The 22,544-nt window shown below is 50.0% G+C and overlaps 1 protein-coding gene across 2 annotated transcripts in view; it reads right to left on the bottom strand.

Annotated features, from left to right (window-relative positions):
- Positions 1–22,544, bottom strand: part of pusl1 (pseudouridine synthase like 1) — a 70,662-nt gene that overhangs the window by 33,883 nt on the left and 14,235 nt on the right. For both annotated transcript variants that reach the window (XR_013549168.1, XM_078425500.1), the window contains exons 3-4: positions 12,611–12,798; positions 2,220–2,369 (exon numbers count right to left, since the gene is read on the bottom strand). Coding sequence is in view for 1 of the 2 variants with exons in the window: in XM_078425500.1 (XP_078281626.1) it covers positions 2,220–2,369; positions 12,611–12,798 (338 nt within the window). In the remaining variant the exon portion in view is untranslated. The remainder of the gene's footprint in view (positions 1–2,219; positions 2,370–12,610; positions 12,799–22,544) is intronic.

Genomic DNA, 22,544 nt, shown 5'->3' with positions numbered 1-22,544 from the left:
CTCCGCATCTTTGCAGAGAAGAAACCTCTCATCTCACCCCCTTTGCCCTGTGCTTATCCAAGGTGCTTATCCAACGTCTGTGTGGGTGCCGTGATGGTTGGGGTTTGGGACAGCTGTCAGTCTGGCCATGTTGCCACTGCCAAGTCCTGTAGCCCACTGCTCACGTGGGGCAATGGTCTACTTGAGGGGCATCTGGACAGTGCAGTTAAATGGACCGGCCACTAGAGGGAGGCCATGTCCACTGGGGAAAGCCATCCAGTGAGTTCAATGTCGGCATGAGATAGGGTTGCCAATTTTCACCCATTCCCTCTCTCCAGGGATGCTGCCTGACCCGCTGATTTACTCCAGCTTTTCGTGTCTACCCGGGAGGCGGTTGCTACGCAACCTCCGTTAGGCGGCGCTGGGGCCTACATTGTCCACACCGCACCTACACTGTCCAGAAGGTAGGCACAGATTTTAACCAACATCTGCAGCTTTTTTTGTACCACACTCTCCGGGCCTACAACATCCCCCGGGCCCAATACGGGACAGGGGCAGTCCTGTAAGGGACAAACCAATTTAGCCCAAAATACGGGATGTCCCGGCTAATACGGGACAGTTGGCAACCCTCGCATGAGATCAAACCGTTCATGTACTGACTGAACCATGAATAGAAATGGTATCAGTTGTGCTGGTGTGGAGATGGCCGAGAGCTACAGATGGAAATGGGTCGTGTGTAGACTGACTCCCCTCCCCCTGCCCCAATCTTTGCACATCCCCAATCCTTTCCACTCCTCACTTTAATTTGATGTTTCATGTATCTGGTGTTTTATGACTGTTGACAGATCAATTTCTCTCCTGGGATAAATAAAGTTCTGACGTACCCTACATCTCCAACAATTTGTCCTGGCCTATGAAAGCACACGACTGCCCCAACTACTTTAGAAGACTCAGGAAATTCAGCGGCTCGCACCGATTTCTACAGTTGCTCTGTGGAATGTGCACCATCCTGTCCAGATGCATCACAGATGGTTTGGCAAATACTCTGCCCAAGACCTCAAGAAATCACAGGGTTGTGACTCTAGCGCACTCCATCACACAGACCAGACCCTTTCCCCTCCCACTAGTCTCACTCCCAAATAAGGGACAAAGTGACGTCACCGCCCCGCGCCCCACGTGACCTCACCCAGCCAGCGGCAATGTGCTCCCGCTCCACCAATGGCGGCCGTCCGGGCTGGGAGGCGGGTTGCTATGCAATCTCGGATAGGCGGCGCCCGGGCCTCCGGACCTATACTGTCCGGACCTACGCTGTCCGGGCCTACGCTGTCCGGACCTACACTGTCCGGGCCTGCGCTGTCCGGGCCTGCCCTGTCCGGGCCTGCGCTGTCCGGGCCTGCGCTGTTCGAGCCTAGGCTGTCCAGACCTAGGCTGTCCGGACCTAGGCTGTCCGGACCTAGGCTGTCCGGACCTACGCTGTCCTGGCCTACGCTGCCCAGGCCTACACTATCCGGGCCTACCCTGTCCGGGCCTACCCTGTCCGGGCCTACCCTGTCCGGGCCTACGCTATCCGGGCCTACACAGTCCGGGCCTACGCTGTCCGGGCCTACAAGAGGGGTCCCCTACGGGACAAACCAATTTAGCCCAAAATACGGGATGCCCCGGCTAATACGGGACAGTTGGCGACCCTATCTCCTATTACCCCTCCATCTACACTTCACACCGCCTCAGGCAGGCTGGCAACATTATCAAGGACCACCACAGTCATTCTCGCTTCACCCCTCCCCTATTGGGCAGAAGATACAAAAGCTTGAAGGCACTTGCCGCTGGATTCCGGAAGGGATTCTTCCCGTCTGTAATCAGACTCGGGAAGGGCGGAGTCCACGATGACCCTGCTGGCTCTGGTGAAAAGGACTGGGTGACGTTTCGGGTCGGAACCCTTCTTCAGGGAGCCAACAATGTGCCGTTATGGACTCCACCCATCCTGAGCTCATCTGTAGCCAGCCCTGATTTGTTCTGGCCTTTTCCCCAGTCTCCATTTCTCTCCCCCCCCCCCCCCCCCCCCCCACCCATCCCCCCACCTCTAGCTCTCAGTCTGAAGAAGGTCCCCACCCGAAACGTCGCTTATTCCTTTCCTCCAGAGGTGCTGCCTGGCCCGCTGTGTTACTCCACCACTGTGCGTCTAAGCCGGGAATCTGAACGGGAACGGAGAGGGGCGAGGGGCGGGCGATGGTGCTACGTACCGGCTGGACACGGGCCAGCAGAGATTCCGTTCAAACACCGGGAGATGTGAGCGGTGGGCACAGCCCGTCACCAGTCGGTACGTGTACGTCCGAGACCGGGCGCCGAACCGGGCGTGGAACGTGTCGCTCACCCGAAAGGCCTTCAGGATGCTGTGGAAACATGATCCGTGAAGAAGTTGTTCTTATTAGTATCGGTGGATCAGCCAGCGTCACAGACCACCAGAAAGTTCACTGATTAGCCCATCACCATTCATCATATCATATCATATCATATATATACAGCCGGAAACAGGCCTTTTTGGCCCACCAAGTCTGTGCCGCCCTGCGATCCCCATACATTAACACTATCCTACACCCACTAGGGACAATTTTTTTAAATTTTTTAAATTTTTTTATTTTTTTAAAAACATTTTTACCCAGCCAATTAACCTACATACCTGTACGTCTTTGGAGTGTGGGAGGAAACCGAAGATCTCGGAGAAAACCCACGCAGGTCACGGGGAGAACGTACAAACTCCTTACAGTGCAGCACCCGTAGTCAGGATCGAACCTGAGTCTCCGGCGCTGCATTCGCTGTAAAGCAGCAACTCTACCGCTGATGATCAAAACTTGTTATTGGAAATCTTTTCATGCTGGTATTTAGGTTAGTTTAGAGATATAGGGCGGAAACAGGTCTTTCGGCCCACCTAGTCCGCGCCGCCCAGCGATCCCCACACACTAACACTATCCTACAAACGAGGGACAATTTACAATTTTACCGAAGCCAATTAACCTACAAACCTGCACGGCTATGGAGTGTGGGAGGAAGCCGGAGCACCCGGAGAAAGCCCACACAGGTCGCGGGGAGAACGTACAAACTCCGTACAGACAGCACCCGTAGTCAGGATGGAACCCGGGTCTCTGGCGCTGTGAGGCAGCAACTTTACCGCTGCGCCACACACACTGTCATTGTCCCCAAAACAGAATGGACTGACAGGAAAACATAAATGAGGTGTCGTTAAAGGTATAAATAAATGTACCTGGAATATTCTTTACAGGTCTGGCCTCCTTACTCTAGGAACTCTTGAAGGGCCAAATGGCCTCCTTCTGCACCTATTTGCTAATACACATGGAGCAGAGAGAATGCAGGGGGTGGGCCGAAGGGCCTGTTTCGGTACTGTATCCTTAAACTAAACTATACCAGATCATTGCAGTCAGACAGTCCATGGAGGTGCACAGTTGAGGTTAGTGTTGAGTACTGTTCAAAAGCCTGGTGGTTGTTGGGAACAACTTATTCTTGAACCCGTGACAGTATTCAGGCTTCTGTGCCTTCCCGATGGTGGGAGTGAAATGAGAGCGTGAGACTGTTGATGATATCAGCTGCCTTTCTGAGTCACGCCAGGCCAGGTCGGTTAAGGACAGCAGATTTCCCTCCGTGAAGATCGTCTGTGGGCCCAGTGGGCTTTCAGAGGAACCGATGGTTCACAATGGCTGACACTACCTGTCCATTTCCAGATTTATTTAAGTTCCCTAGCTAGCTACCGCGTGGGATTTGAACTCGTGTCTCTGGACCACTGATCCAGAACTCTGGCTGCTGGAGCACTGGCTTAACGCCCTACACAGCCCTGCTCCCTGAATGAGCGCCACAAGGAAAGATTCAGGTCAGAAGTCAGAGAGGTTCAGCAGAGAGGACAGCGAGTGTTTTATTGCCAGCTGCACAAACATTATGCACATCACTTTAGTTCCTGCACTAACCATATATTCCCAGTGCTGTATTATTCTATGTTTAGAGATACAGTGTGGCAACAGGCCCTTCGGCCCACCGAGTCCATGCTGACCATTGATCACTGGTGCACACTATTTCTATGTTATCCCACTTTTGCATCCACTCCCTGCACACCAGGAACAACTTACAGCGGGCCAATTAACCTACAAACCCGCACGTCATTGTGATGTGGGTGGAAACCGGGGCACTTGGAGGAAACCCACGTGGTCACAGGCAGAACGTGCAAACTCCACACAGACAACACCCGGAGGTCAGGATCGAACCCGGGTCTCTGGCGCCGTCAGACAGCAGCTCTACCTGCTGCACCACTGTGCCGCCCTTCGAATGGAGCTGGTCGATGAAAAGCAGGATCGATGCTTTTGCAGTCAAACTAAATTATCCTGATTTTTTAAAAAAGCAAACCTATTTTCAAAGATCCCTTCTCAAAGGCACGCTCGACATATTTAAATGGCCAGTAAATCTTCTTTCCTGCTCGAGGGTTTAGCATAAAGTCTTTAAATGCATCAGAAGCAATTATTTTAATAGCTGCATTGCAATAGATTTTCGAACAATTCAGCTGAAACTCTTGTTGAATTAAATGCAAGTTGTTAATCCAGTTAGGTTTGTCTTTGCAATTGAAGGAGGTTCTGAAAAATAAGGGCCGGGGTGGAAAAAAAAAGTCAACCAAATGAAATGTGGATATTAAATATGTTTGTAATCAGTCAGAATTGTGCAACCCTGGTCGAACAGTCAGTGCCTCCTTTGTGAAGGGATTGAGTCATACTCTTGTCAGAAAGGGAAAGTCGGGATGCCTGAAGGCAGATTTCAGCCAACAAACTGCTTCTGAAGCTGCAGTCACTGCGGCAAAGCTGCAGTCAATCTGTGCAAAGCAACATCCCACCACCAGGAAAGACCAGCACTTGCCGACTGATGCCGAGAAAGTCGTTTCAGAAGGAACTGCAGGTGCTGGTTTAAATCGAAGATGGACACAAAGGGCTGGGGTAACTAGGCGGGACAGGCAGCATCTCTGGAGAGAAGGGATGGGGGACGTTTCAGGTCGAGACCCTTCTTCCGACACAGTCCGAAGAAGGGTCTCGGCCTGAAACGTCACCCGTTCCTTCTCTCCAGAGATGATGCCTGTCCCGCTGAATCACTCCAGCTTTTTGTGTCTAACTGAGGGTTTAGTTTAGATACGGCGCAGAAACAGGCCCTTCAGCCCACCAAGTCCATGCCGACCAGCGATCCCCGCACATTAACACCATTCTACACACGCTAGGGACAATTTACAATTATACCAAGCCAATTAACCTACAAACCTGCACGTCTTTGGAGTGTGGGGGGAAACCGGAGCACCCGGAGAAAACCCACGCGGGTCATGGGGAAAACGTACAGACTCCGTACAGACAGGCACCCTGTAGTCGGGATCGAACCCGGGTCTCTGGCGCTGTGAGGCAGTGACTATATCGCTGTGCCACCATTAACGAACTGCAAAGTCAGAAGACAACTAACAGCTTGAAAGTTGACAGTCTTGCAACATTTCATTGGAATATTGCGTGTAGTTTTGGACACTTCTTTACAGGAAGGATGTGGAGGCTTTGGGAAGGTGGTTACCAGAATAACGTCTGGATTAGCGTGTATTAGCTGCAGGGAGTGGTTGGGCTGACTTGGATTGTGTTCTGTGGTTTCCACAGGTTACAGGGAGATACGATAGAGGCACTGATAGGGTAGCCTTTTTCCAGGGATGGAAAAATCAAATACATTTCGAAACATAGAAAATAGGTGCAGGAGTAGGCCATTCGGCCCTTCGAGCCTGCACCGCCATTCAATATGATCATGGCTGATCATCCAACTCAGTATCCCGTACCTGCCTTCTCTCCATACCCCCTGATCCCTTAAGCCACAAGGGCCACATCTAACTCCCTCTTTAATATAGCCAATGAACTGGCCTCAACTACCTTCTGTGGCAGAGAATTCCACAGACTCACCACTCTCGGTGTGAAAAAAAACTTTCTCATCTCGGTCCTAAAAGACTCCCCCCTTATCCTTAAACTGTGACCCCTTGTTCTGGACTTCCCCAACATCGGGAACAATCTTCCTGCATCTAGCCTGTCCAACCACTTAGACTAGATCTAATACTAGACTAAATCTAATACCAGAAGACACGGTGAGAGGGGGAAAGCTTAAAGCAGATGTGTGGGGCATGTTTTTTTTTACACAGATGGTGGTGGTGGGTGCCCACTCACACGAATTATATGTTATCCCACTTTCTCATCCACTCCCGACACCCGAGGGACAACGTTACAAGAAGCCAATTAACCTGCGAGTCCGTAGGTCTCTGGGAGGTGGGAGGAAACTGGAGCACCCGGAGTTCACGGGGAGAACGAGCAACCCCCACGCAGATGGCACCCGCGGTCAGGATCGAGCGGGGGGGGGGGGGGGCACTCTGGAGGGTGTCGAGCAGCAGCTCCACCCGCTGCGCCACTGTGCCGCCTGTTTCGAGGAGATCTCGCTGCAGATTGGAGCTGGCCAACTGATTTAGGTGCAGGGATTCTGGGTTCACGCAATCAAACTATTTCTCCCGCCGTCAGCAAAGAAAACACCGGAGACTGAATTTTCTGAGGCTGAGGGGAGACAGGGTGGATCCATTTTCCCAATGTGGAAATATCAAAGACTAGAGCGCACAACTTTAAGGTGAGAGGGGCAAAGTGTAAAGGGGATGTGCAGGGCAGGTTTTCTTTTTACACAGAGAGTCAGTTTAGTTTATTGTCCCGTGTACCGAGGTGCAGTGAAAATAAATTGGAGGAACAGCACCTCATATTTCGCTTGGGCAGCTTGCAGCCCAGCGGTATGAACAATGACTTCTCCAACTTTAGATAGTTCCTCTGTCCCTCTCTGCCCCTCCCTCTTCCCAGTTCTCCCTCTATCTCTGGAGGGAAGGAACGGGTGACATTTCGGCTTCAGACCCGTCTCGCCTCGAAGAAGGGTCTCGACCCGAAACGTCACCCATTCGGGTTCAGACCCGTCTCAGTCTGAAGAAGGGTCTCGACCCGAAACGTCACCCATTCCTTCTCTCCCGAGATGCTGCCTGACCTGCTGAGTTACTCCAGCACTTTGTGAATAAATACAGTGAAAAGCTTGTTGTCGCGCTCTATCCAACCACCAGAAAGACAATACATGATTCTAATCGACCCATTACAGTGCATAGACACACGATGGAATAACGTTCAGTGCAAGGTAAAGCCAGCAATGTCCGATCACGGATAGTCCGAGGGTCATCAAAGAGGTAGATAGTAGTTCAGCACTGCTCTCTGGTTGTGGTGGGATGATTCAGTTGGCTGGTAATAGCTGGGAAGAAACCGTCCCTGAATCAGGATGGTGCTTGGAACGTGCTACCTGAAGTGGTGGTGAAGACAGATACAATAGTGACATTTACGGGGCATTTAGATAGAGCCATAGCTATACAGCGTGGAAACAGGCCCATCGGCCCAACTTGCCCATGTGCAGTGCAAGTGGGCAAATGTTTTTGCACAGAGTGGTGGGTGCCTGGAGCTCTCAGCCAGGGTGGGCGGCAGAGGCAGAAATGATGGTGGTGTTTAGGAGGCTTTTAGATAGGTACATGAATATGCATGGGATTGGAGGGGTGTGGATCACCGGCAGGCAGATGAGATGAGTTCATCTTGGCATCATGTCTGTCATTAATATTGTGGGCCGAAGGGCCTGTTCCTGTGCTGTACTGAGTGAGTGAGCAGAAAGCAGCTGCATTCTATATAAGAATGGTATTAGGATGCCTCACATCCTTGGAAGACATGGCACTGTGTCAAACAGGAGTGGTCTTCATCATTCCTTATTACCAACGCTCATGATGTGAGTCATTAAATATCCATTATTAGCATAAATGACTAACGCGCAGAGTGCTGGAAGAACTCTGTGGGTGAGGAAGCATCTGTGGAGGGAACGGACAGGCGATAAACAGGGATCGAGACCCTTCTTCAGACTGAAATGTCGCCTGTCCATTTTGCCTCCATAGATGTGCAGGAAGGAACTGCAGACGCTGGTTTAAACCGTAGACACAAATAGCTGGAGTAACTCAGCGGGACAGGCAGCATCTCTGGAGGGAGAAGGAATGGGTGATGTTTCGAGGCGAGACGGGTCTGAACCCGAAATGTCACCCGTCCCTTCCCTCCAGAGATGCTGCCTGTCCCGCTGAGTTACTCCAGTTTTTGGTGTCTATCTTTAGTCTCCACAGATGCCAGCCGATCCGCTGAGTTACTCCAGCTCTTTTGTGAGTTGCTCAAGATCCCAGCATCTGCGGTGCCCCTTGTGTCACTTATATTTATTTCTGGTGACTCCTAATCCATGTTTCCCATGATGACTAATGTCACAGCTCTGCTCTGTGCTCAGTTGCCAACAGAGAAGTGCAAGCATTTCATTACACTCCCACACGAGTAGCTTGAATTTGTAAACTTGACACGGTGCCTATTTTAACAAACTGCTTTAATATTGAAGCAAAGCTCCCCACTCGTGCCTCACTGTTGATTCAGCGTGGAGAACGGAGCTTTCAAATGAATTATCGACACAAACAAGGTATTGATTAGGACACTGGAAAACAAAATCTGCTGGGATTGGTAATTTACAGTAATAACTGATGACAATGATCTCACCGATCTTTGGGACCAAGCCATGTTTTCTAAAGCTGGAAGACATTTTAACGTCCATTCTCGTATACACACTGCAGCCACTCCCTGCTCACTCAATTCACAGAATCCGATGTTCAATTTTGAAAGTTTGCTGTTTGTCCGGGAAACAGATTGATTACGTGTTTTCATACATTCTAGAAGTGGAATTAAAGAAGGGCCTCGACCCGAAACGTCACCCATTCCTTCTCTCCAGAGATGCTGCCTGTCCCGCTGAGTTACTCCAGCATTTTGTGTCTACCTGTGGAATTAGGCCATTCAGCCCCATCAATCGTGGCTGATTCTATCTCTCCCTCTCGACCCCATTCTCCCGCCTTCTCCCCACAACCCCTGACACCCGTACTAATCAAGAATCTGTCAATCTCTGCCTTAAACATTTCTGAAAAGTTTTGCTGTAGTTTATGTAACTGTGCAAACCAGTCTCCAGGTCTGTTGTGAGACGGGGTCTGTTTTAAATTGCATTGGCTTTGTTCGCTGTTGGCTGTTCTGCACAGATCATTTCCAAAAACAACCCATTATCTCATGATCCCAGTTTAAATGTAAACCCTATGAAAAACTTGTGGAAACACCACAACTTCCAAGTCTCAGTTAGATGTTTGCTCGTATTCCATCTGGTCCAGGTCTCTGCCAGCCTGCCACCTACCCGTTTGTCTCTGTCGTCTAATGGTCACGCAACTTTAAGACTGAGCCTCACAACTGAACGCCACCCAGCTGGTGGGGAACGAGAATGCTTCTATTGACCTCAGAATTACAGTTAGCAGGAGTCAGTCTCAATAGGCCCAGGGGCAGCCCAGCGACGCAGCGGGTAGAGCTGCTGCCTCACAGCGCCAGAGACCCAGACTCAATTCTGACCTTGGGTGCTGTCTGTGTGGAGTTTGCACGTTCTTCCTGCGACTGCGTGGGTTTCCTCCTGTTTAACCCCACATCTCCAAAGACATGCGGGTTTGTTAGGTTAATCAGCCTCTGGAAATTGCTCCTAGTTGTGTAGGGAGCGGATGAGAAGGTGGGATAACATCGAACCGTTCAAACTAGTGCGAATGGAATGTTCAATGGGAGCCGTGGACTCGCTTAGACTGAGCTGCGGCCTTCAATGAAACGATCGGTCAATTCTCACTCTCTCTCAGCTGGGAATCAATGGTTCAAGCCTTCTCTTACGTGAAGAAACAAGAAGGAAGCCAATCAATCTTTTTCCAGAGAGTCATCCAAGTACCCCCTCACTCCACTCTTTCACTGTTACTGTGCAAATCACACAAAATCATGAGGGGAATAGACCGGGTCGATGCACAGAGTCTTTTACCCAGAGTAGGGGAATCGAGGACCAGAGGACATGGGTTCAAGCTGAAGGGGAAAAGATTTAATAGGAATCCGAGGGGTAACCTTTTCACACAGAGGGTGGTGGGTGTGTGGAACAAGCTGCCAGAGGAGGTAGTTGAGGCTGGGACTATCCCATCATTTAAGAAACAGTTGGCCGGTACATGGATAGGACAGGTTTGGAGGGTTATGGACCAAGCGCAGGCAAGTGGGACTTGGGTAGCTGGGACACTGTTGGCCGGTGTGGGCGAGTTGGGCCGAAGGGCCAGTTTCCACACTGTATCAATCTATGACTCGATGACCTTATAAATCATTTTGTTTCCGTCTGGGCGTTCTTGTCTGCTGTCTGCTGACTGCAACTCTCGCACACACCTCCCCTCAGGCCTTCCTCAGGCGATGGACACAGATTTAAGTTTGGTTTATTATTGTCACGTGTGTACCAGGGTACAGTGAGAATCTTTCTGTCCACACAACAGAGCTGTACCTCAGCGCACGTGACAATAAATTAAACTAAACCACATCAGATAACACTATACATAAATACAATCGAGCTTCTAAACAGTCACATTTTTTTGATACAGGTTACGGGCAGCACGGTGGCGCGGCGGTAGAGTTGCTGCCTTACAGCGAATGCAGCGCCGGAGACCCGGGTTCCATCCCGATTACGTGTGCTGTCTGTACGGAGTTTGCACGTTCTCCCCGTGACCTGCGTGGGTTTTCTCTGAGATCTTCGGTTTCCTCCCACACTCCAAAGACGTGCAGGTTTGTAGGTTAATTGGCTTGGTAAATGTAAAAAATGTCCCTAGTGTGTATAAGATAGTGTTAATGTGCGGGGATCGCTGGTCGGCGTGGACCCGGTGGGCTGAGGGACCTGTTTCCGCGCTGTATCTCTAAACTGAACTACACTGAAGTAAGGTATCTCTCAGCGTCCACCTCACTTGTAGCAATCGTTTGAACTCTGGATTCAGTTCCAACACCAGTCACGTCTTGTGATCTCTCTCTGTCTCTCTCTGCATGAGAAACTAAGTGACTGTTTGTAAAGTGGTTATGCATTCATGTAATTCCTATTTAGTAATTTTCAAACACAGAAATATCTGTGTGCGCAGAGAGCTGTAAGTCCTTAATTCAGTGGAAGCATTCACATACTTGTTGTGTGTTTTGGAGAGAACGTAAAGAAAAAGAACCACAAGAATCTACCCACCATTCAGTGAGGCATGGAAACGAGGAACTGCAGATGCTGGTTCACAAAAAAAAAGACACAAAGTGCTGGATTAACTCAGCAGGTCAGGCAGCCTCTCTGGTGAACTGGGATGGGTGATGTTTTGGCTCAAGCCTGACCCAAAACATCACCCGTCCATGTTCTCCAGAGATGCTGCCTAACCCGTTGACTTCTTCCAGCACTTTGTGTCAATAAAATAAGGCTCTTTGTGCAGAACAAGCTTTTGTTTTTAAAAATACCCTTATTTCAGGGAAATAATGATTCTGGGGCGACAAAACGTTTTTTAAAGTTTATGTGAGATTTGCTTCCTGTATTTTTCAAAACACACAATTTATCAGTAATTACATTTTGCTTGATGAAAGGATTTACATCAAGTAAAGTTGATCACAGTGTGTGGATTCTAACAATCAAATTTACCAACATTTCTCTGAAATATATCTTTCTAGGAGCTAAACTAATTCATTTATTCTTTCCAGAGACTTCAATGCTCTTTAAATAGACACGAAATGGCGGAGTAAGTCAGCGAGACCACCCCCTCCCCTGACATCAGACAGAAGAAGGGTCTCGACCCGAAACGTCACCCATTCCTTCTCTCCCGAGATGCTGCCTGACCCGCTGAGTTACTCCAGTATTTTGTGCCTACCTTCGATTCAAACCAGCATCTGCAGATTTTTTCCTAGAATTGGGGGATTGGTTTTGCCATTTTGCACTATTATTGTTTGTTTTCTTTGTGTGTGTGTGTGTGTGTGTGTGTGTGTGTGTGTGTGTGTGTGTGTGTGTGTGTGTGTGTGTGTGTGTGTGTGTGTGTGTGTGTGTGTGTGTGTGTACGTGTGTGTGTGTGTACGTGTGTGTGTACGTTGTATGTACGTGTGTGTGTGTGTGTATAAGTGTGTATGTGTGTGTGTGTGTGTGTGTACGTGTGTGTGTGTGTGTATAAGTGTGTATGTACGTGTGTGTGTGTGTGTGTGTACGTGTGTGTGTGTATGTGTGTGTGTATGTGTGCGTGTGTATGTGTGTACATGTGTGTGTGTGTGTATGTGCATGTGTGCGCGTGCGTGTGACTGAACTTTTTTCCCGTTTAATATATTGTTTACAGAGTACCATGTTTACACATTCTGTTGTGCTGCTGCAAGTAAGAATGTCATTGTTCTGTTTGGGACATATGACATTCAAACACCCGTGACTATTTAAGCCGATGAACCTACAAACCCCCCTCATGTCTTCGGGATGTGTGAGGAAACCTGAGCACCCGCAGTAAACCCACACAGTCGCAGGGAGAACGTTCAAACTCCACACAGGCAGCACTCCGAGGTTCAGGGCCTAACCAGGATGTCTGCCGCCGAGAGGCAGCGGCTCTACCCGCTGGGCCACTGCTCCGCCCGACTTACTTGCGGTTACTCGCCAATGGATCCCGCTCACACACCTGATGGGCTGGAGTCTCAGATGGAAGTTGAGGGCGCCGACTAACAGCTCCTCTGGAAACGGCTCCTTCCCCTTCATCCTCCGGATGTCAAAGTGGGCAGCGTTGCAGTGGGCGTGGACGCCAGCATCTGTCCGGCTGGAGATGGACAGGCTGACCTCGTTGTCTGGCCGCAGTCTCTGTAGCGCAGCCTGAGGAATACGATGGGAACATGCATTAGCGCGCTGTGCACTGTCATTCAAAGCCAACATGAAGAGCTTTGCTCTGCCCACAGGGACATCTTCATGGCTGGCAGGCCTGAGCGGAAGGTAAATCAATGTGAGGAATATGGACGAGGTGATGCCTGGTCTGGTTTGCATTTGGAGCAAAGCAGCCTGAAAATAATCACCACTGATGGTGTGGGATAAGTATCTCACACTTACTGTCCTCTTCCAGTGTTTGTGGCCGAGGGTCTAATCTACTTGAAGACCCTGATAAAGTGAAGAGAGGCACTGGATCTGATTGCGATTAGAATTTGCACAATTATACAATGAAATGGGGTGCTAGATCATAGAACAGTGCAGCACGGAAACAGAAGCATCCCGCCCCGAAACACCGCCTGTCCATTCCCTCCATGAACCTGCTGAGTTCCTCCTCCACTTTGGGTTTCACTCAAGATCCCAACACCTGCAGTTCCTTCTCTAATAGTCTGCAGTCTCCATGATCTGAAAACGATGTTTTTTCCCCCAATCTGATTGAGGCTCTTTGAGCTGAAACCTCAACCCTGTTTCTCTTTCCCAGATGCTGCCTGGTGGCGTTACGGGTTGGGACACTTCTTCAGCTTGTAGTAGTGGGGAGAGAAATCTGGAGGAGAGGTGGGAGCGGGACAAAACTTGGCAAGTGATAGGTGGATACAGGTGAGGGGGGGTGAATGGCAGGTGTGTGTTCCCCACAAGATTCCAGCATCTGCAGTTGCTTGCGGCACCGTGTCACTGCAGTTGCTCACCCAGGCCACACAAACGATCACCAGCACCAGGAACAGGTTGGTTCATGGACAAAAGCACATCAAGTCCTGGAGTAACTCAGAGGCTCAGGCAGCATCTACAGAGAACGTGGATAGGCGACATTTTGGGTTGAGAGCCTTCATACCTAATCATGTTCTCCAGAGATGCAGCAGAGACACGAAAGCACCACGACCCACAGGTCCCACACCATACGGGTGGCATAGCAGTAGAGCTGCTGCCTTACAGCGCCAGAGACCCAGGTTCGATCCTGACTAAGGAGGCTTGTCTGTACGGAGTTTGTACGTTCTCCCTGTGACCTGCGTGATCTTCGGTTTCCTCCCACAGTCCAAAGCCGTACAGGTTTGCAGGTTAATTGGCCTGGTGCAAATGTAAAATTGTCCCACGTGTTAGTGTGGGTTGATCGCAGGTCGGTACGGTCTCGGTGGGCCAAAGGGCTTGTTCCTGCACTGTATCTCTGAACTAAACTAAACATCAGCTCAGAGATATGTTGTGATTCCTTCATTGCCACTGGGTCTAATGGAATCATCTCCCCATCACCACGGGAACTGCAAGTGTCCAACGTTACAATGTTCTCACCATGATGCGACGTAAGGAACATCTAACCTGGTGTACACGGTCTAGAACCTAGAACACAGACAGGCACAGCACAGACCCTTCGGCCCACAATGTCTCTGCTGAGCATGATACCACAATAAACTGATTTCCTCTGCCTGAACGTGGTCCTTACCCCACCACTCCCTGCACATGGAGTCACAGACAGAGTCACAGAGTGATACAGTGTGGAAACAGGCCCTTTGGCCCAACTCGCCCACACTGGCCAACAATGTCCCAGCTACCCGAGTCCTACTTGCCTGCACTTGGTCCATATCCCTCCAAACCTGTCCTATACCATGTACCTGTCCAACTGTTTCTTAAACGATGGGATAGTCCAAGCCTCAACTACCTCCTCTGGCAGCTTGTTCCATACACCCACCCCCCTTTGTGTGAAAAAGTTACCCCTCGGATTCCTATTAAATCTTTTCCCCTTCACCTTGAACCCATGTCCTCTGGTCCTCGATTCACCTACTCTGGGTAAAAGACTCTGTGCATCCACCCGGTCTATTCCTCTCATGATTTTGTACACCTCTATAAGATCTCCCCTCATCCTCCTACACTCCCATGGAATAGAGCCCCAGCCTGCTCAACCTCTCCCTGTAGCTCACACTTGCTGATCTTGCACTGATTATCCACGTGGCGGTCTAAAAGCCTCTTAAACACCATGAGAATTGCCACTTCTAATTGTCCCTAATTCTGAACAGACTGGAGGTCCCTTCAATAATCTCCTCATTATCTTCGCACACAACCTACTTATCCACTTTCCCCCTCTGGATTCGGCTGTGGAGCCAAAGACGCCAGATGGACGATTTCATTTTAGCCAGATTTTGTTTTTAAACCAGCAATTGTGAAGCAGCTGTATTCGGGAGATCGAGAAGTCCGTGACGTGGGTCCACAGCTGTGCATCTGTATTCTAGGGCAGGGAAACAGTGGGACTTTGCCAACTAAGCACATTCTGCAGCCCCCTTTGCAGGGGAAACTGAAAAAAACATCGTTGGAGAAGGCAGGAATGAAGTTCAAATGCTGGCGAGGAGAAAGTGGCTTTGGGTTTTCCGCGGCCCCTCTTTTCCCCCCCCCCATGCTCCACACGTGGCAGTGATTACCGGGCTCGAGGTGAAACTCTTTACTATCTCTGGCAACCTGTGTTGAGCCATCTGCCTTCAAGCTCTCCTGTATCCGGTGACTATGTTGCTGGAGCCTGCAGCGGCCCTTGTTCGAGCTGCTGGGAGGATGGAGTTACTCAAACTCTGGCTCCAACGAAACCACCGCTGGCTTCTAAACAGAATCTTGAATTCGGGGGGAAAGATGCAGCGAGGAGCGAAGTTGTGAGGCACCAAGAGGAAGGGGAATGTAGAACGTGGAACGGACACGGCACGGTGGGGCTGCACGGTAGAGTTGCTGCCTCACGGCGCCAGAGACCCCAGCTTTGATCCTGCCCTCAGGTGCTTGTCCTGTACGGAGTTTGTACGTTCTCCCCGTGACCTGTGCTCCGGTTTCCTCCCACGCTCCAAAGCCGAACAGCTTCGTTCGGTTAATTGGCTTCGGCAAATTGCCCCTATTGTGCAGGGAGTGGACGCAAAAATGGGATTAACATATAACTCGTGTGATGGGTGGCATGGACTCGGTGGGCTGAAGGGCCTGTTTCCATGCTGTATCTCTAGACTAAACTCAAAACTAAATTAAACCACGAGAATGGCCCAGAATTCTGAGCAGGCAAGAGTTGTCTTAAATAAGGCCACATTAACATCGAAAAGTACAGCAAAGGACCAGGGCCCACAATGTCCTTGCCAAACATGATGCCAAGTTAAATGAATCTTCTCTGCCTCTCAGGAAGAAGGAATTAGAGCACACTTTACTATATCATTACGACAAAATACCACACAGGAACAGGTATGGTCCTTTCCCCGCTCCACCATTCAGTCAGAAGAGTCCACTGTCCTGTTGCAGATCAGTTGTCCCGACCCCTCCCCTGACATCAGTCAGAAGAAGGGTCTCGACCCGAAACGTCATCCGTTCCTTCTCTCCAGAGATGCTGCCCGACCCGCTGAGTTACTCCAGCATTTTGAGTCTACCTTTTTAGAAAGAGACGTTGGACAGACTTGGAATGTTTTCTCTGGAACGTCAGAGGCTTCGGACCTGATAGAAGTTTATAAAATTATGAGAGGCAAAGATAGGGTAGACAGTCGGAACCTTTTTCCCTCGCGAGGCGGAATGTCCAGGACTAGAGGGAATAGCTTTGAAGTGAGCGTGGCAAAGTGTAAAGGAGATGAGCAGGGCAAGTGTTTGTTTACATGGACTGGTGGGGGCCTGGAACGTACTGCCAGAGGTGGTGGTGGAGGCAGAGGCAGCGGGGTTTAAGAGGCTTTTAGATCGGCACATGGACATACATGAACGGAGGGGTATGGCTCATGTGCAGGCAGAGGAGATTAGTTTAACCTGCAGTGACGATCGGCACGGACATTGTGGGCCGAAGGGCCTGTCGCTATGCTGTTCTACGTTCAGCAGAAGGGTCTCAACCAAAGATACTAGAGGAACAAGATGGACCACTCCGTTGAAAGCGCCTAGACTGAAGTGTAGCACGCAAAGGAGCGTAACGTCCGCCATTTTAGTAGGCGAAACCCCCCGTTCGCTCTGCCTCTCGCAGTGTAATCAGTGTTTTGGGGGAACAGTATGTGTGATGGTACCATAAAAATGCAGAATATATCTCATCTATCAATTCACAGATTTTTGTTATTTTTCTTTTAAATGTTTCTGCAAGTTTCTGTCTACTAAAATGGCACTGTGACGTACTACGGTTTTTAGGGCCGAGTGGTCTATCTTGCTCCTCCAGTATCTTTGGTCCCAACCCAAAACATTCCCTCCACGGATGCTGTCCGGGCCGCTGAGTTCCTCTGGCACTCAAGACAGTCTGAGTGAAAGGTGATGGATGGGTCAGTTTGCTTTGGTGGTAGGTGTGGGAGGACCATTGCCCATGTCACCAGGAGGACTGGCCATCGTCCGTCATCCTCTGGAGAACACACTGGGGGCTGAAGATCTGGAGCGGGCCTTCAACTGGTGACCCGAACACTTTGTGCAGTCAACTGTCAGACTGAAAAGAGCAACAGAAAATATGAGGCATTTCTATCCTGTGCTAGCTGCTGCCAAAGTCCCTGGAAATACAAGGCCTCTCAACCATATAAACAGTGCATGTGTGTAGCACATGCAAGCATCGTTGGACTGCACTACAACCTGGGAATGACTAACTCACATTTCTGCTTTTCCTTGCATTGGGACCCCATTATTTTTCCGTTGGCTCAGCTCCCAAACGCACAGCAGGTCCAAATCCCGCGTGCAGTTGAAGCAGCGAAAATAATTGGAAGACATGCACAGGTCTACACGTGAGATCAAAATCCGGCAGCCTTGCTAAAGGTCGGGATTGTGGAAGGAAGTCAAGTAAATGGAGACACGAGTAACTGCAGATGCTCGAATCTCGAGCAAAACGCAAAATGCTGGAGGAACCGTGCGGGTCAGACAGCATCTGCGGAGGGAATGGACAGGCGACGTTTCGGGTCAGGATCCTTCTTCAGACCCTTTCCAAACGTCACCTGCCCATTTCCTCCACAGATGCTGCCTGACCCGCAACCATCAGAGGTGTGTCCGATTGTCTCTAAAGCATCTCGGGGCCGCAAGGGGACGTGGGATAGACTTGGATTGTAAAGACCTGGAACGTCAGAGGTTGAGGGGAGACCTGATAGAAGAATATAAAATGAGGAGAAGCATAGACAGGGTCGGCAGTCAAGGTTCAAATATCAAAGACTAGAGTTTGGGCGGCTGCCATTGGTGGCCGCTGGCTGGGTGAGGTCACGTGGAGCGCGGGGTGATGACGTCACCCTTTGTCCCGTATTTGGGAGTGAGGAAGTTGGCAACCCTACTGTGGGAGAGCCTTCACCGGTGAGCCTCGTTGCTGTCTATTGGGAGCTTGGTGTGAGGGCTGGGGTGAACTACGATTTCTTCATTACAGCAGTGACCACTTCAACATTTCTTCATGAGCTGCAAATCTCTTTGGGACTTCCTGGTCAGCCAGAGGTTTATGGGCTGGTGATAAAAATAGTGGGACTATCCAAGAGTGCTATCCATCCACAACGGGCTTGTGAAATAGTGGGACTATCCAAGAGTGCTGTCCATCCACAACGGGCTTGTGAAATAGTGGGACTATCCAAGAGTGCTATCCATCCACAACGGGCTTGTGAAATGAAAGCATTTCTTCTTCCCTTCTCATCCATGGATCTGTCAGTATATTTGCCAGACGTTTTCAAATAAGATGCCACAAATTTCCCTTTTTCATCGACTGCTGGCCCGACCATAAATCACAGTGGCAGCACATCAAGGGAAACAACCATTAAGCACACTACAATAAAGGACACTACTGAACTCCACAATGATCAACTGTGGCAGGAGAGGGAGAGGGTGAGAAGAGAGAGAGAGAGAGAGGGGGGGGGGGGAGAGAGAGAGACAGAGACAGAGACAGAGAGAGAGAGAGAGAGAGAGAGAGAGAGAGAGAGAGAGAGAGAGAGAGAGAGAGAGAGAGAGAGAGAGAGAGAGAGAGAGAGAGAGAGAGAGACAGAGAGAGAGAGAGAGAGAGAGAGAGAGAGAGAGAGAGAGAGAGAGAGAGAGAGAGAGAGAGAGAGAGAGACAGAGAGAGAGAGAGAGAGACAGAGAGAGTGAGACAGAGAGAGTGAGACAGAGAGAGTGGGACAGAGAGAGTGAGAGACAGAGAGACAGAGAGAGAGAAAGAGAGAGAAAGAGAGAGATAGGCAGAGACACACACAGGCATGCAGAACAAGGTCTAACCCATGATTATTCTGTTCCATCAAGGCTGGTTTTAATAAGTGTTTCTTCCAAAAGAATCTGTGAAATATGAAGTCTTCGTTATTCCCACACAGATTCCATAAATGTGACTCAGCTAATCTAAATCCCACCATGAAGGTGGAGATTGTGCCAGAAACAACAGACTCCGTCTTCTCCTGTACCCTGCTCTTGGCTCTTCCACCAAGGGGTCTGAGACCCTCACAGCAGCCAGCGGCCCTGCTGCATAATCATTCCCCCATCACTGACCTTCACAACCCCGCTCTGCACGCCTATCTCTGTGCAGCAAGTCTCAACTCCCAGTTCAGCCCCTATTGTCACTGCGTACCGAGGTACAGTGACAAGCTTTTGTTGCGTGCGATCCAGTCAGCAAAAAGACAATACATGATTACAATCGAGCAATTTACAATGTACAGATAGATACATGATACGGGAATAACATTTAGTGATCATAGTTTCAAGTAAGAAACGTTGCTGCAGCAGTAGAGATTTAAGAGTGTGGAGCGAGTGCAATATGTGATTGTAGATCTGCTTGAGGCTGGCACGCAAATAGTCGCCTGGGTTGGGCGCCATCTTGGTGCCCTCAGCCATGGCCGCCAATGGACAGGGGTCAGAGGTCGGAGGTCTCCCTCACCTTCTGCAGGCCATGGAGGGCGTAGCCACGGCAACCGATGGAGGGCGACGAGGCACAATCACCTCACATGAGCCCTCTGGCAAAATCCCAGTGACGCGGCGGATGAGTTGCTGCCTCACAGCGCCAGAGTCCCGGGTTCAAACTTGTCTGCGGGTGCTGTCTGTACAGAGTTAGTACGTTCTCCCAGTGACCACGTGGGGTTTCTCCAGGTGCACCGGTTAACTCCCACACTCCAAAGACGTACAGGTTTGTAGATGAATTGGCTTTGGTAAAATTGTACATTGACCCTAGTGTGCGTAGGTTAGTGCTAGTGTAAGGGGTCGGAACAGACTCGGTGGGCCGAAGGGCCTGTTTCCACACTGTAGCTCTAAACTGAACTAAATCCCAGGCAGATAACTGCAACACTCTGTTTTCCAAACGCCGAGACAGCGAATACTTAATTCAAGGTTACGAGTGATTTGTGACCAATGGCTACGGGGATTCATCAATCACTCTCCTTCCTTACAGAACCTCTAATCAGGTGAGCACAAAATGCTGGAGTAACTCAGCGGGACAGACAGGCAGCATCTCTGGAGAGAAGGAATGGGTGACGTTTCGGGTCGAGACCCTTCTTCAGACTCTAATCAGGTGAAAACCACTTAAACCACGGGAAGCCAACTGAACATATTCCTCCCCTCATCCCATCCCCCCATCCCCTGCGTATTTGACATGCATTCAGCATGTTAAACCAAGCAATTTTCCTGATGGAAATAGATCAATTCTCCAGGTTAGAGGTTGCTCAATAAATCTCCAGATTCACCATATACTTGTCTCACTTTTGTCTCACAATATTCTCTACCTCACACCCTTCTGTCTTTCTGTTCTCTCTGGCCTTTGTCCACCTGTTTGCCAATCACACCGTGCTCACCTGTGTCCACTCCCTCTTCTCCCCTCTCCCATCGGGCAAAAGGTACAGAAATGTGAAAACGCACACCTCCAGATTCAGGGACAGTTTCTTCCCAGCTGTGATCAGGCAACTGAATCATCCTACCACAACCAGAGAGCAGTGCTGAACTACCATCTACCTCGTTGGTGGACTATCTTTGATTGGACTTTACCTTGGCTTTATCTTGCACTAAATGTTATTCCCTTATCATGTATCTATACACTGTAAATGGCTTGATTGCAATCAAGTATGGACTTTCCGTTGACTGGTCAGCACGCAACAAAAGCTTTTCACTGTACCTCGGTACACGTGACAATAAACTAAACAAAATTAAACTATCACTTGGCAGGCGTTGCCCATTTGCACCTCAGTACCAGTGATGCTGATTGGAGCATGTACTCCACCACTCTTCCTCCTTTATCTTGCGGACATGGAGGAAGACCTGCGGACATTGTCGAGGGAGACTTGTGGAGGTCGTTGTCCTGACACCAACAACCAGGTGCAAACTTAAATGGACAAAGCCTGAGGTTTTCCTCCTTCTGTGAGGGTTGGGTTTTGTCCCAGGTATCTTCTCTCTGAACGCCCGCAAGAGAAGCCGACGGTGAAGATTGGCAGAAGTTCATGGGTGATAGCAGCAGAATTAGGCCATTCGGCCCATCAAGTCTACTCCTCCATTCAATCGTGGCTGATCTATCTCTCCCTCCTAACACCCATTCTCCTGCTTTCTCCCCCTAACACCCGCACTAATCAAGAATCTGTCAGTCTCCGCCTTAGAAATATCCATTGACTTGGCCTCCGCAGCGGTCTGTGGCAATGAAATGATTTCCACAGATTCACCGCCCTCTGCCTAAAGAGTCTCGTCCTCGTCTCCTTTCTAAAGGTACGTCCTTTTAGTCTGAGGCTACGGCCTGTGGTCCCAGACTCTCCCATTCATCCAGCCGTGACTCAGACGTGCACACTCACTGCTGAAGCCTGGAGCTATTGGGCATCAGTCTTTCTCTACCGCCTTCCTCTCCGACCATGATTAACAGCCTTGCTGCTGCGTGCTCTTATCAATTCAACCGAGTGTGAACTCGGCTCGACACAAAATGCATTTTCAAAACACTTAAAAGCCCATCCATCCCGGCAGCACCTTGCTGAGTGTAAGGCCAGCACTTTGGTTGAAAGCAGACTTCATCTGCGCACGGTGCATTACTGGGCAGAGTGCATGTAAAATTCAACAAAATACTTCACCTGATCAATATTTAATGCCGGCCTCAGTTTCCAGTTCACACTTCACTTGACATATTTAAGCAGTAAGACGCCGGTGTGAATTGTGGCACGAGTGGTCCATATTGAGAATGGTTCGAGGAGACCCCCCCACCCACACTTGACAGCATCATCCAGGGCAATAAGCATTCTCTAAGGTGGAGAGACAAGAGACTGCACAAGGTGGCACCTCGAGCAAAGGACCAAGCGGTGGAAGAACTCAGCAGGTCAGGCAGCATCTGTGGAGGGAAAGAACAAGAGCTCTCTTTTCCAGCTTTCTTCCCCCGACCCCTCTCAGTCTGGGGAAGGGCCCCCGACCTGAAACGTTGTCTGTCCATACCCTCCACAGATGCTGTCTGAGGACCCGAGCTCCTCCAGCACTTGGTGTTCGGCAAAGAATCAGATCTCTCTCTCTCTCTCTCATTTGAAGGCGTGATCTGACAGCACCCAACCCCATCAACTCTGATAACGTGGGAGAAGGCTGTGGGTGGGACTGGGGCACTTCTGCATGCCATCTCCCCCCCCCTCCGCCCCTCCCCCCACCCCCCACCCTACCCCCTGCCCCTCCCCCCACCCCACCCACCCACCCACTGAGCATCAACAATCAGGGGCTTAGAGAAAACGTGAAAAAACCCCACAATGGGCCAGTGGTTTATCGATTGGTAGGATTTGTGGAGAAGCAAAGTA

Source organism: Rhinoraja longicauda, chromosome 30, assembly GCF_053455715.1.
Source record: "Rhinoraja longicauda isolate Sanriku21f chromosome 30, sRhiLon1.1, whole genome shotgun sequence".
NCBI lineage: Eukaryota > Metazoa > Chordata > Chondrichthyes > Rajiformes > Arhynchobatidae > Rhinoraja > Rhinoraja longicauda.
This window is presented reverse-complemented; position numbering and strand designations above follow the sequence as displayed.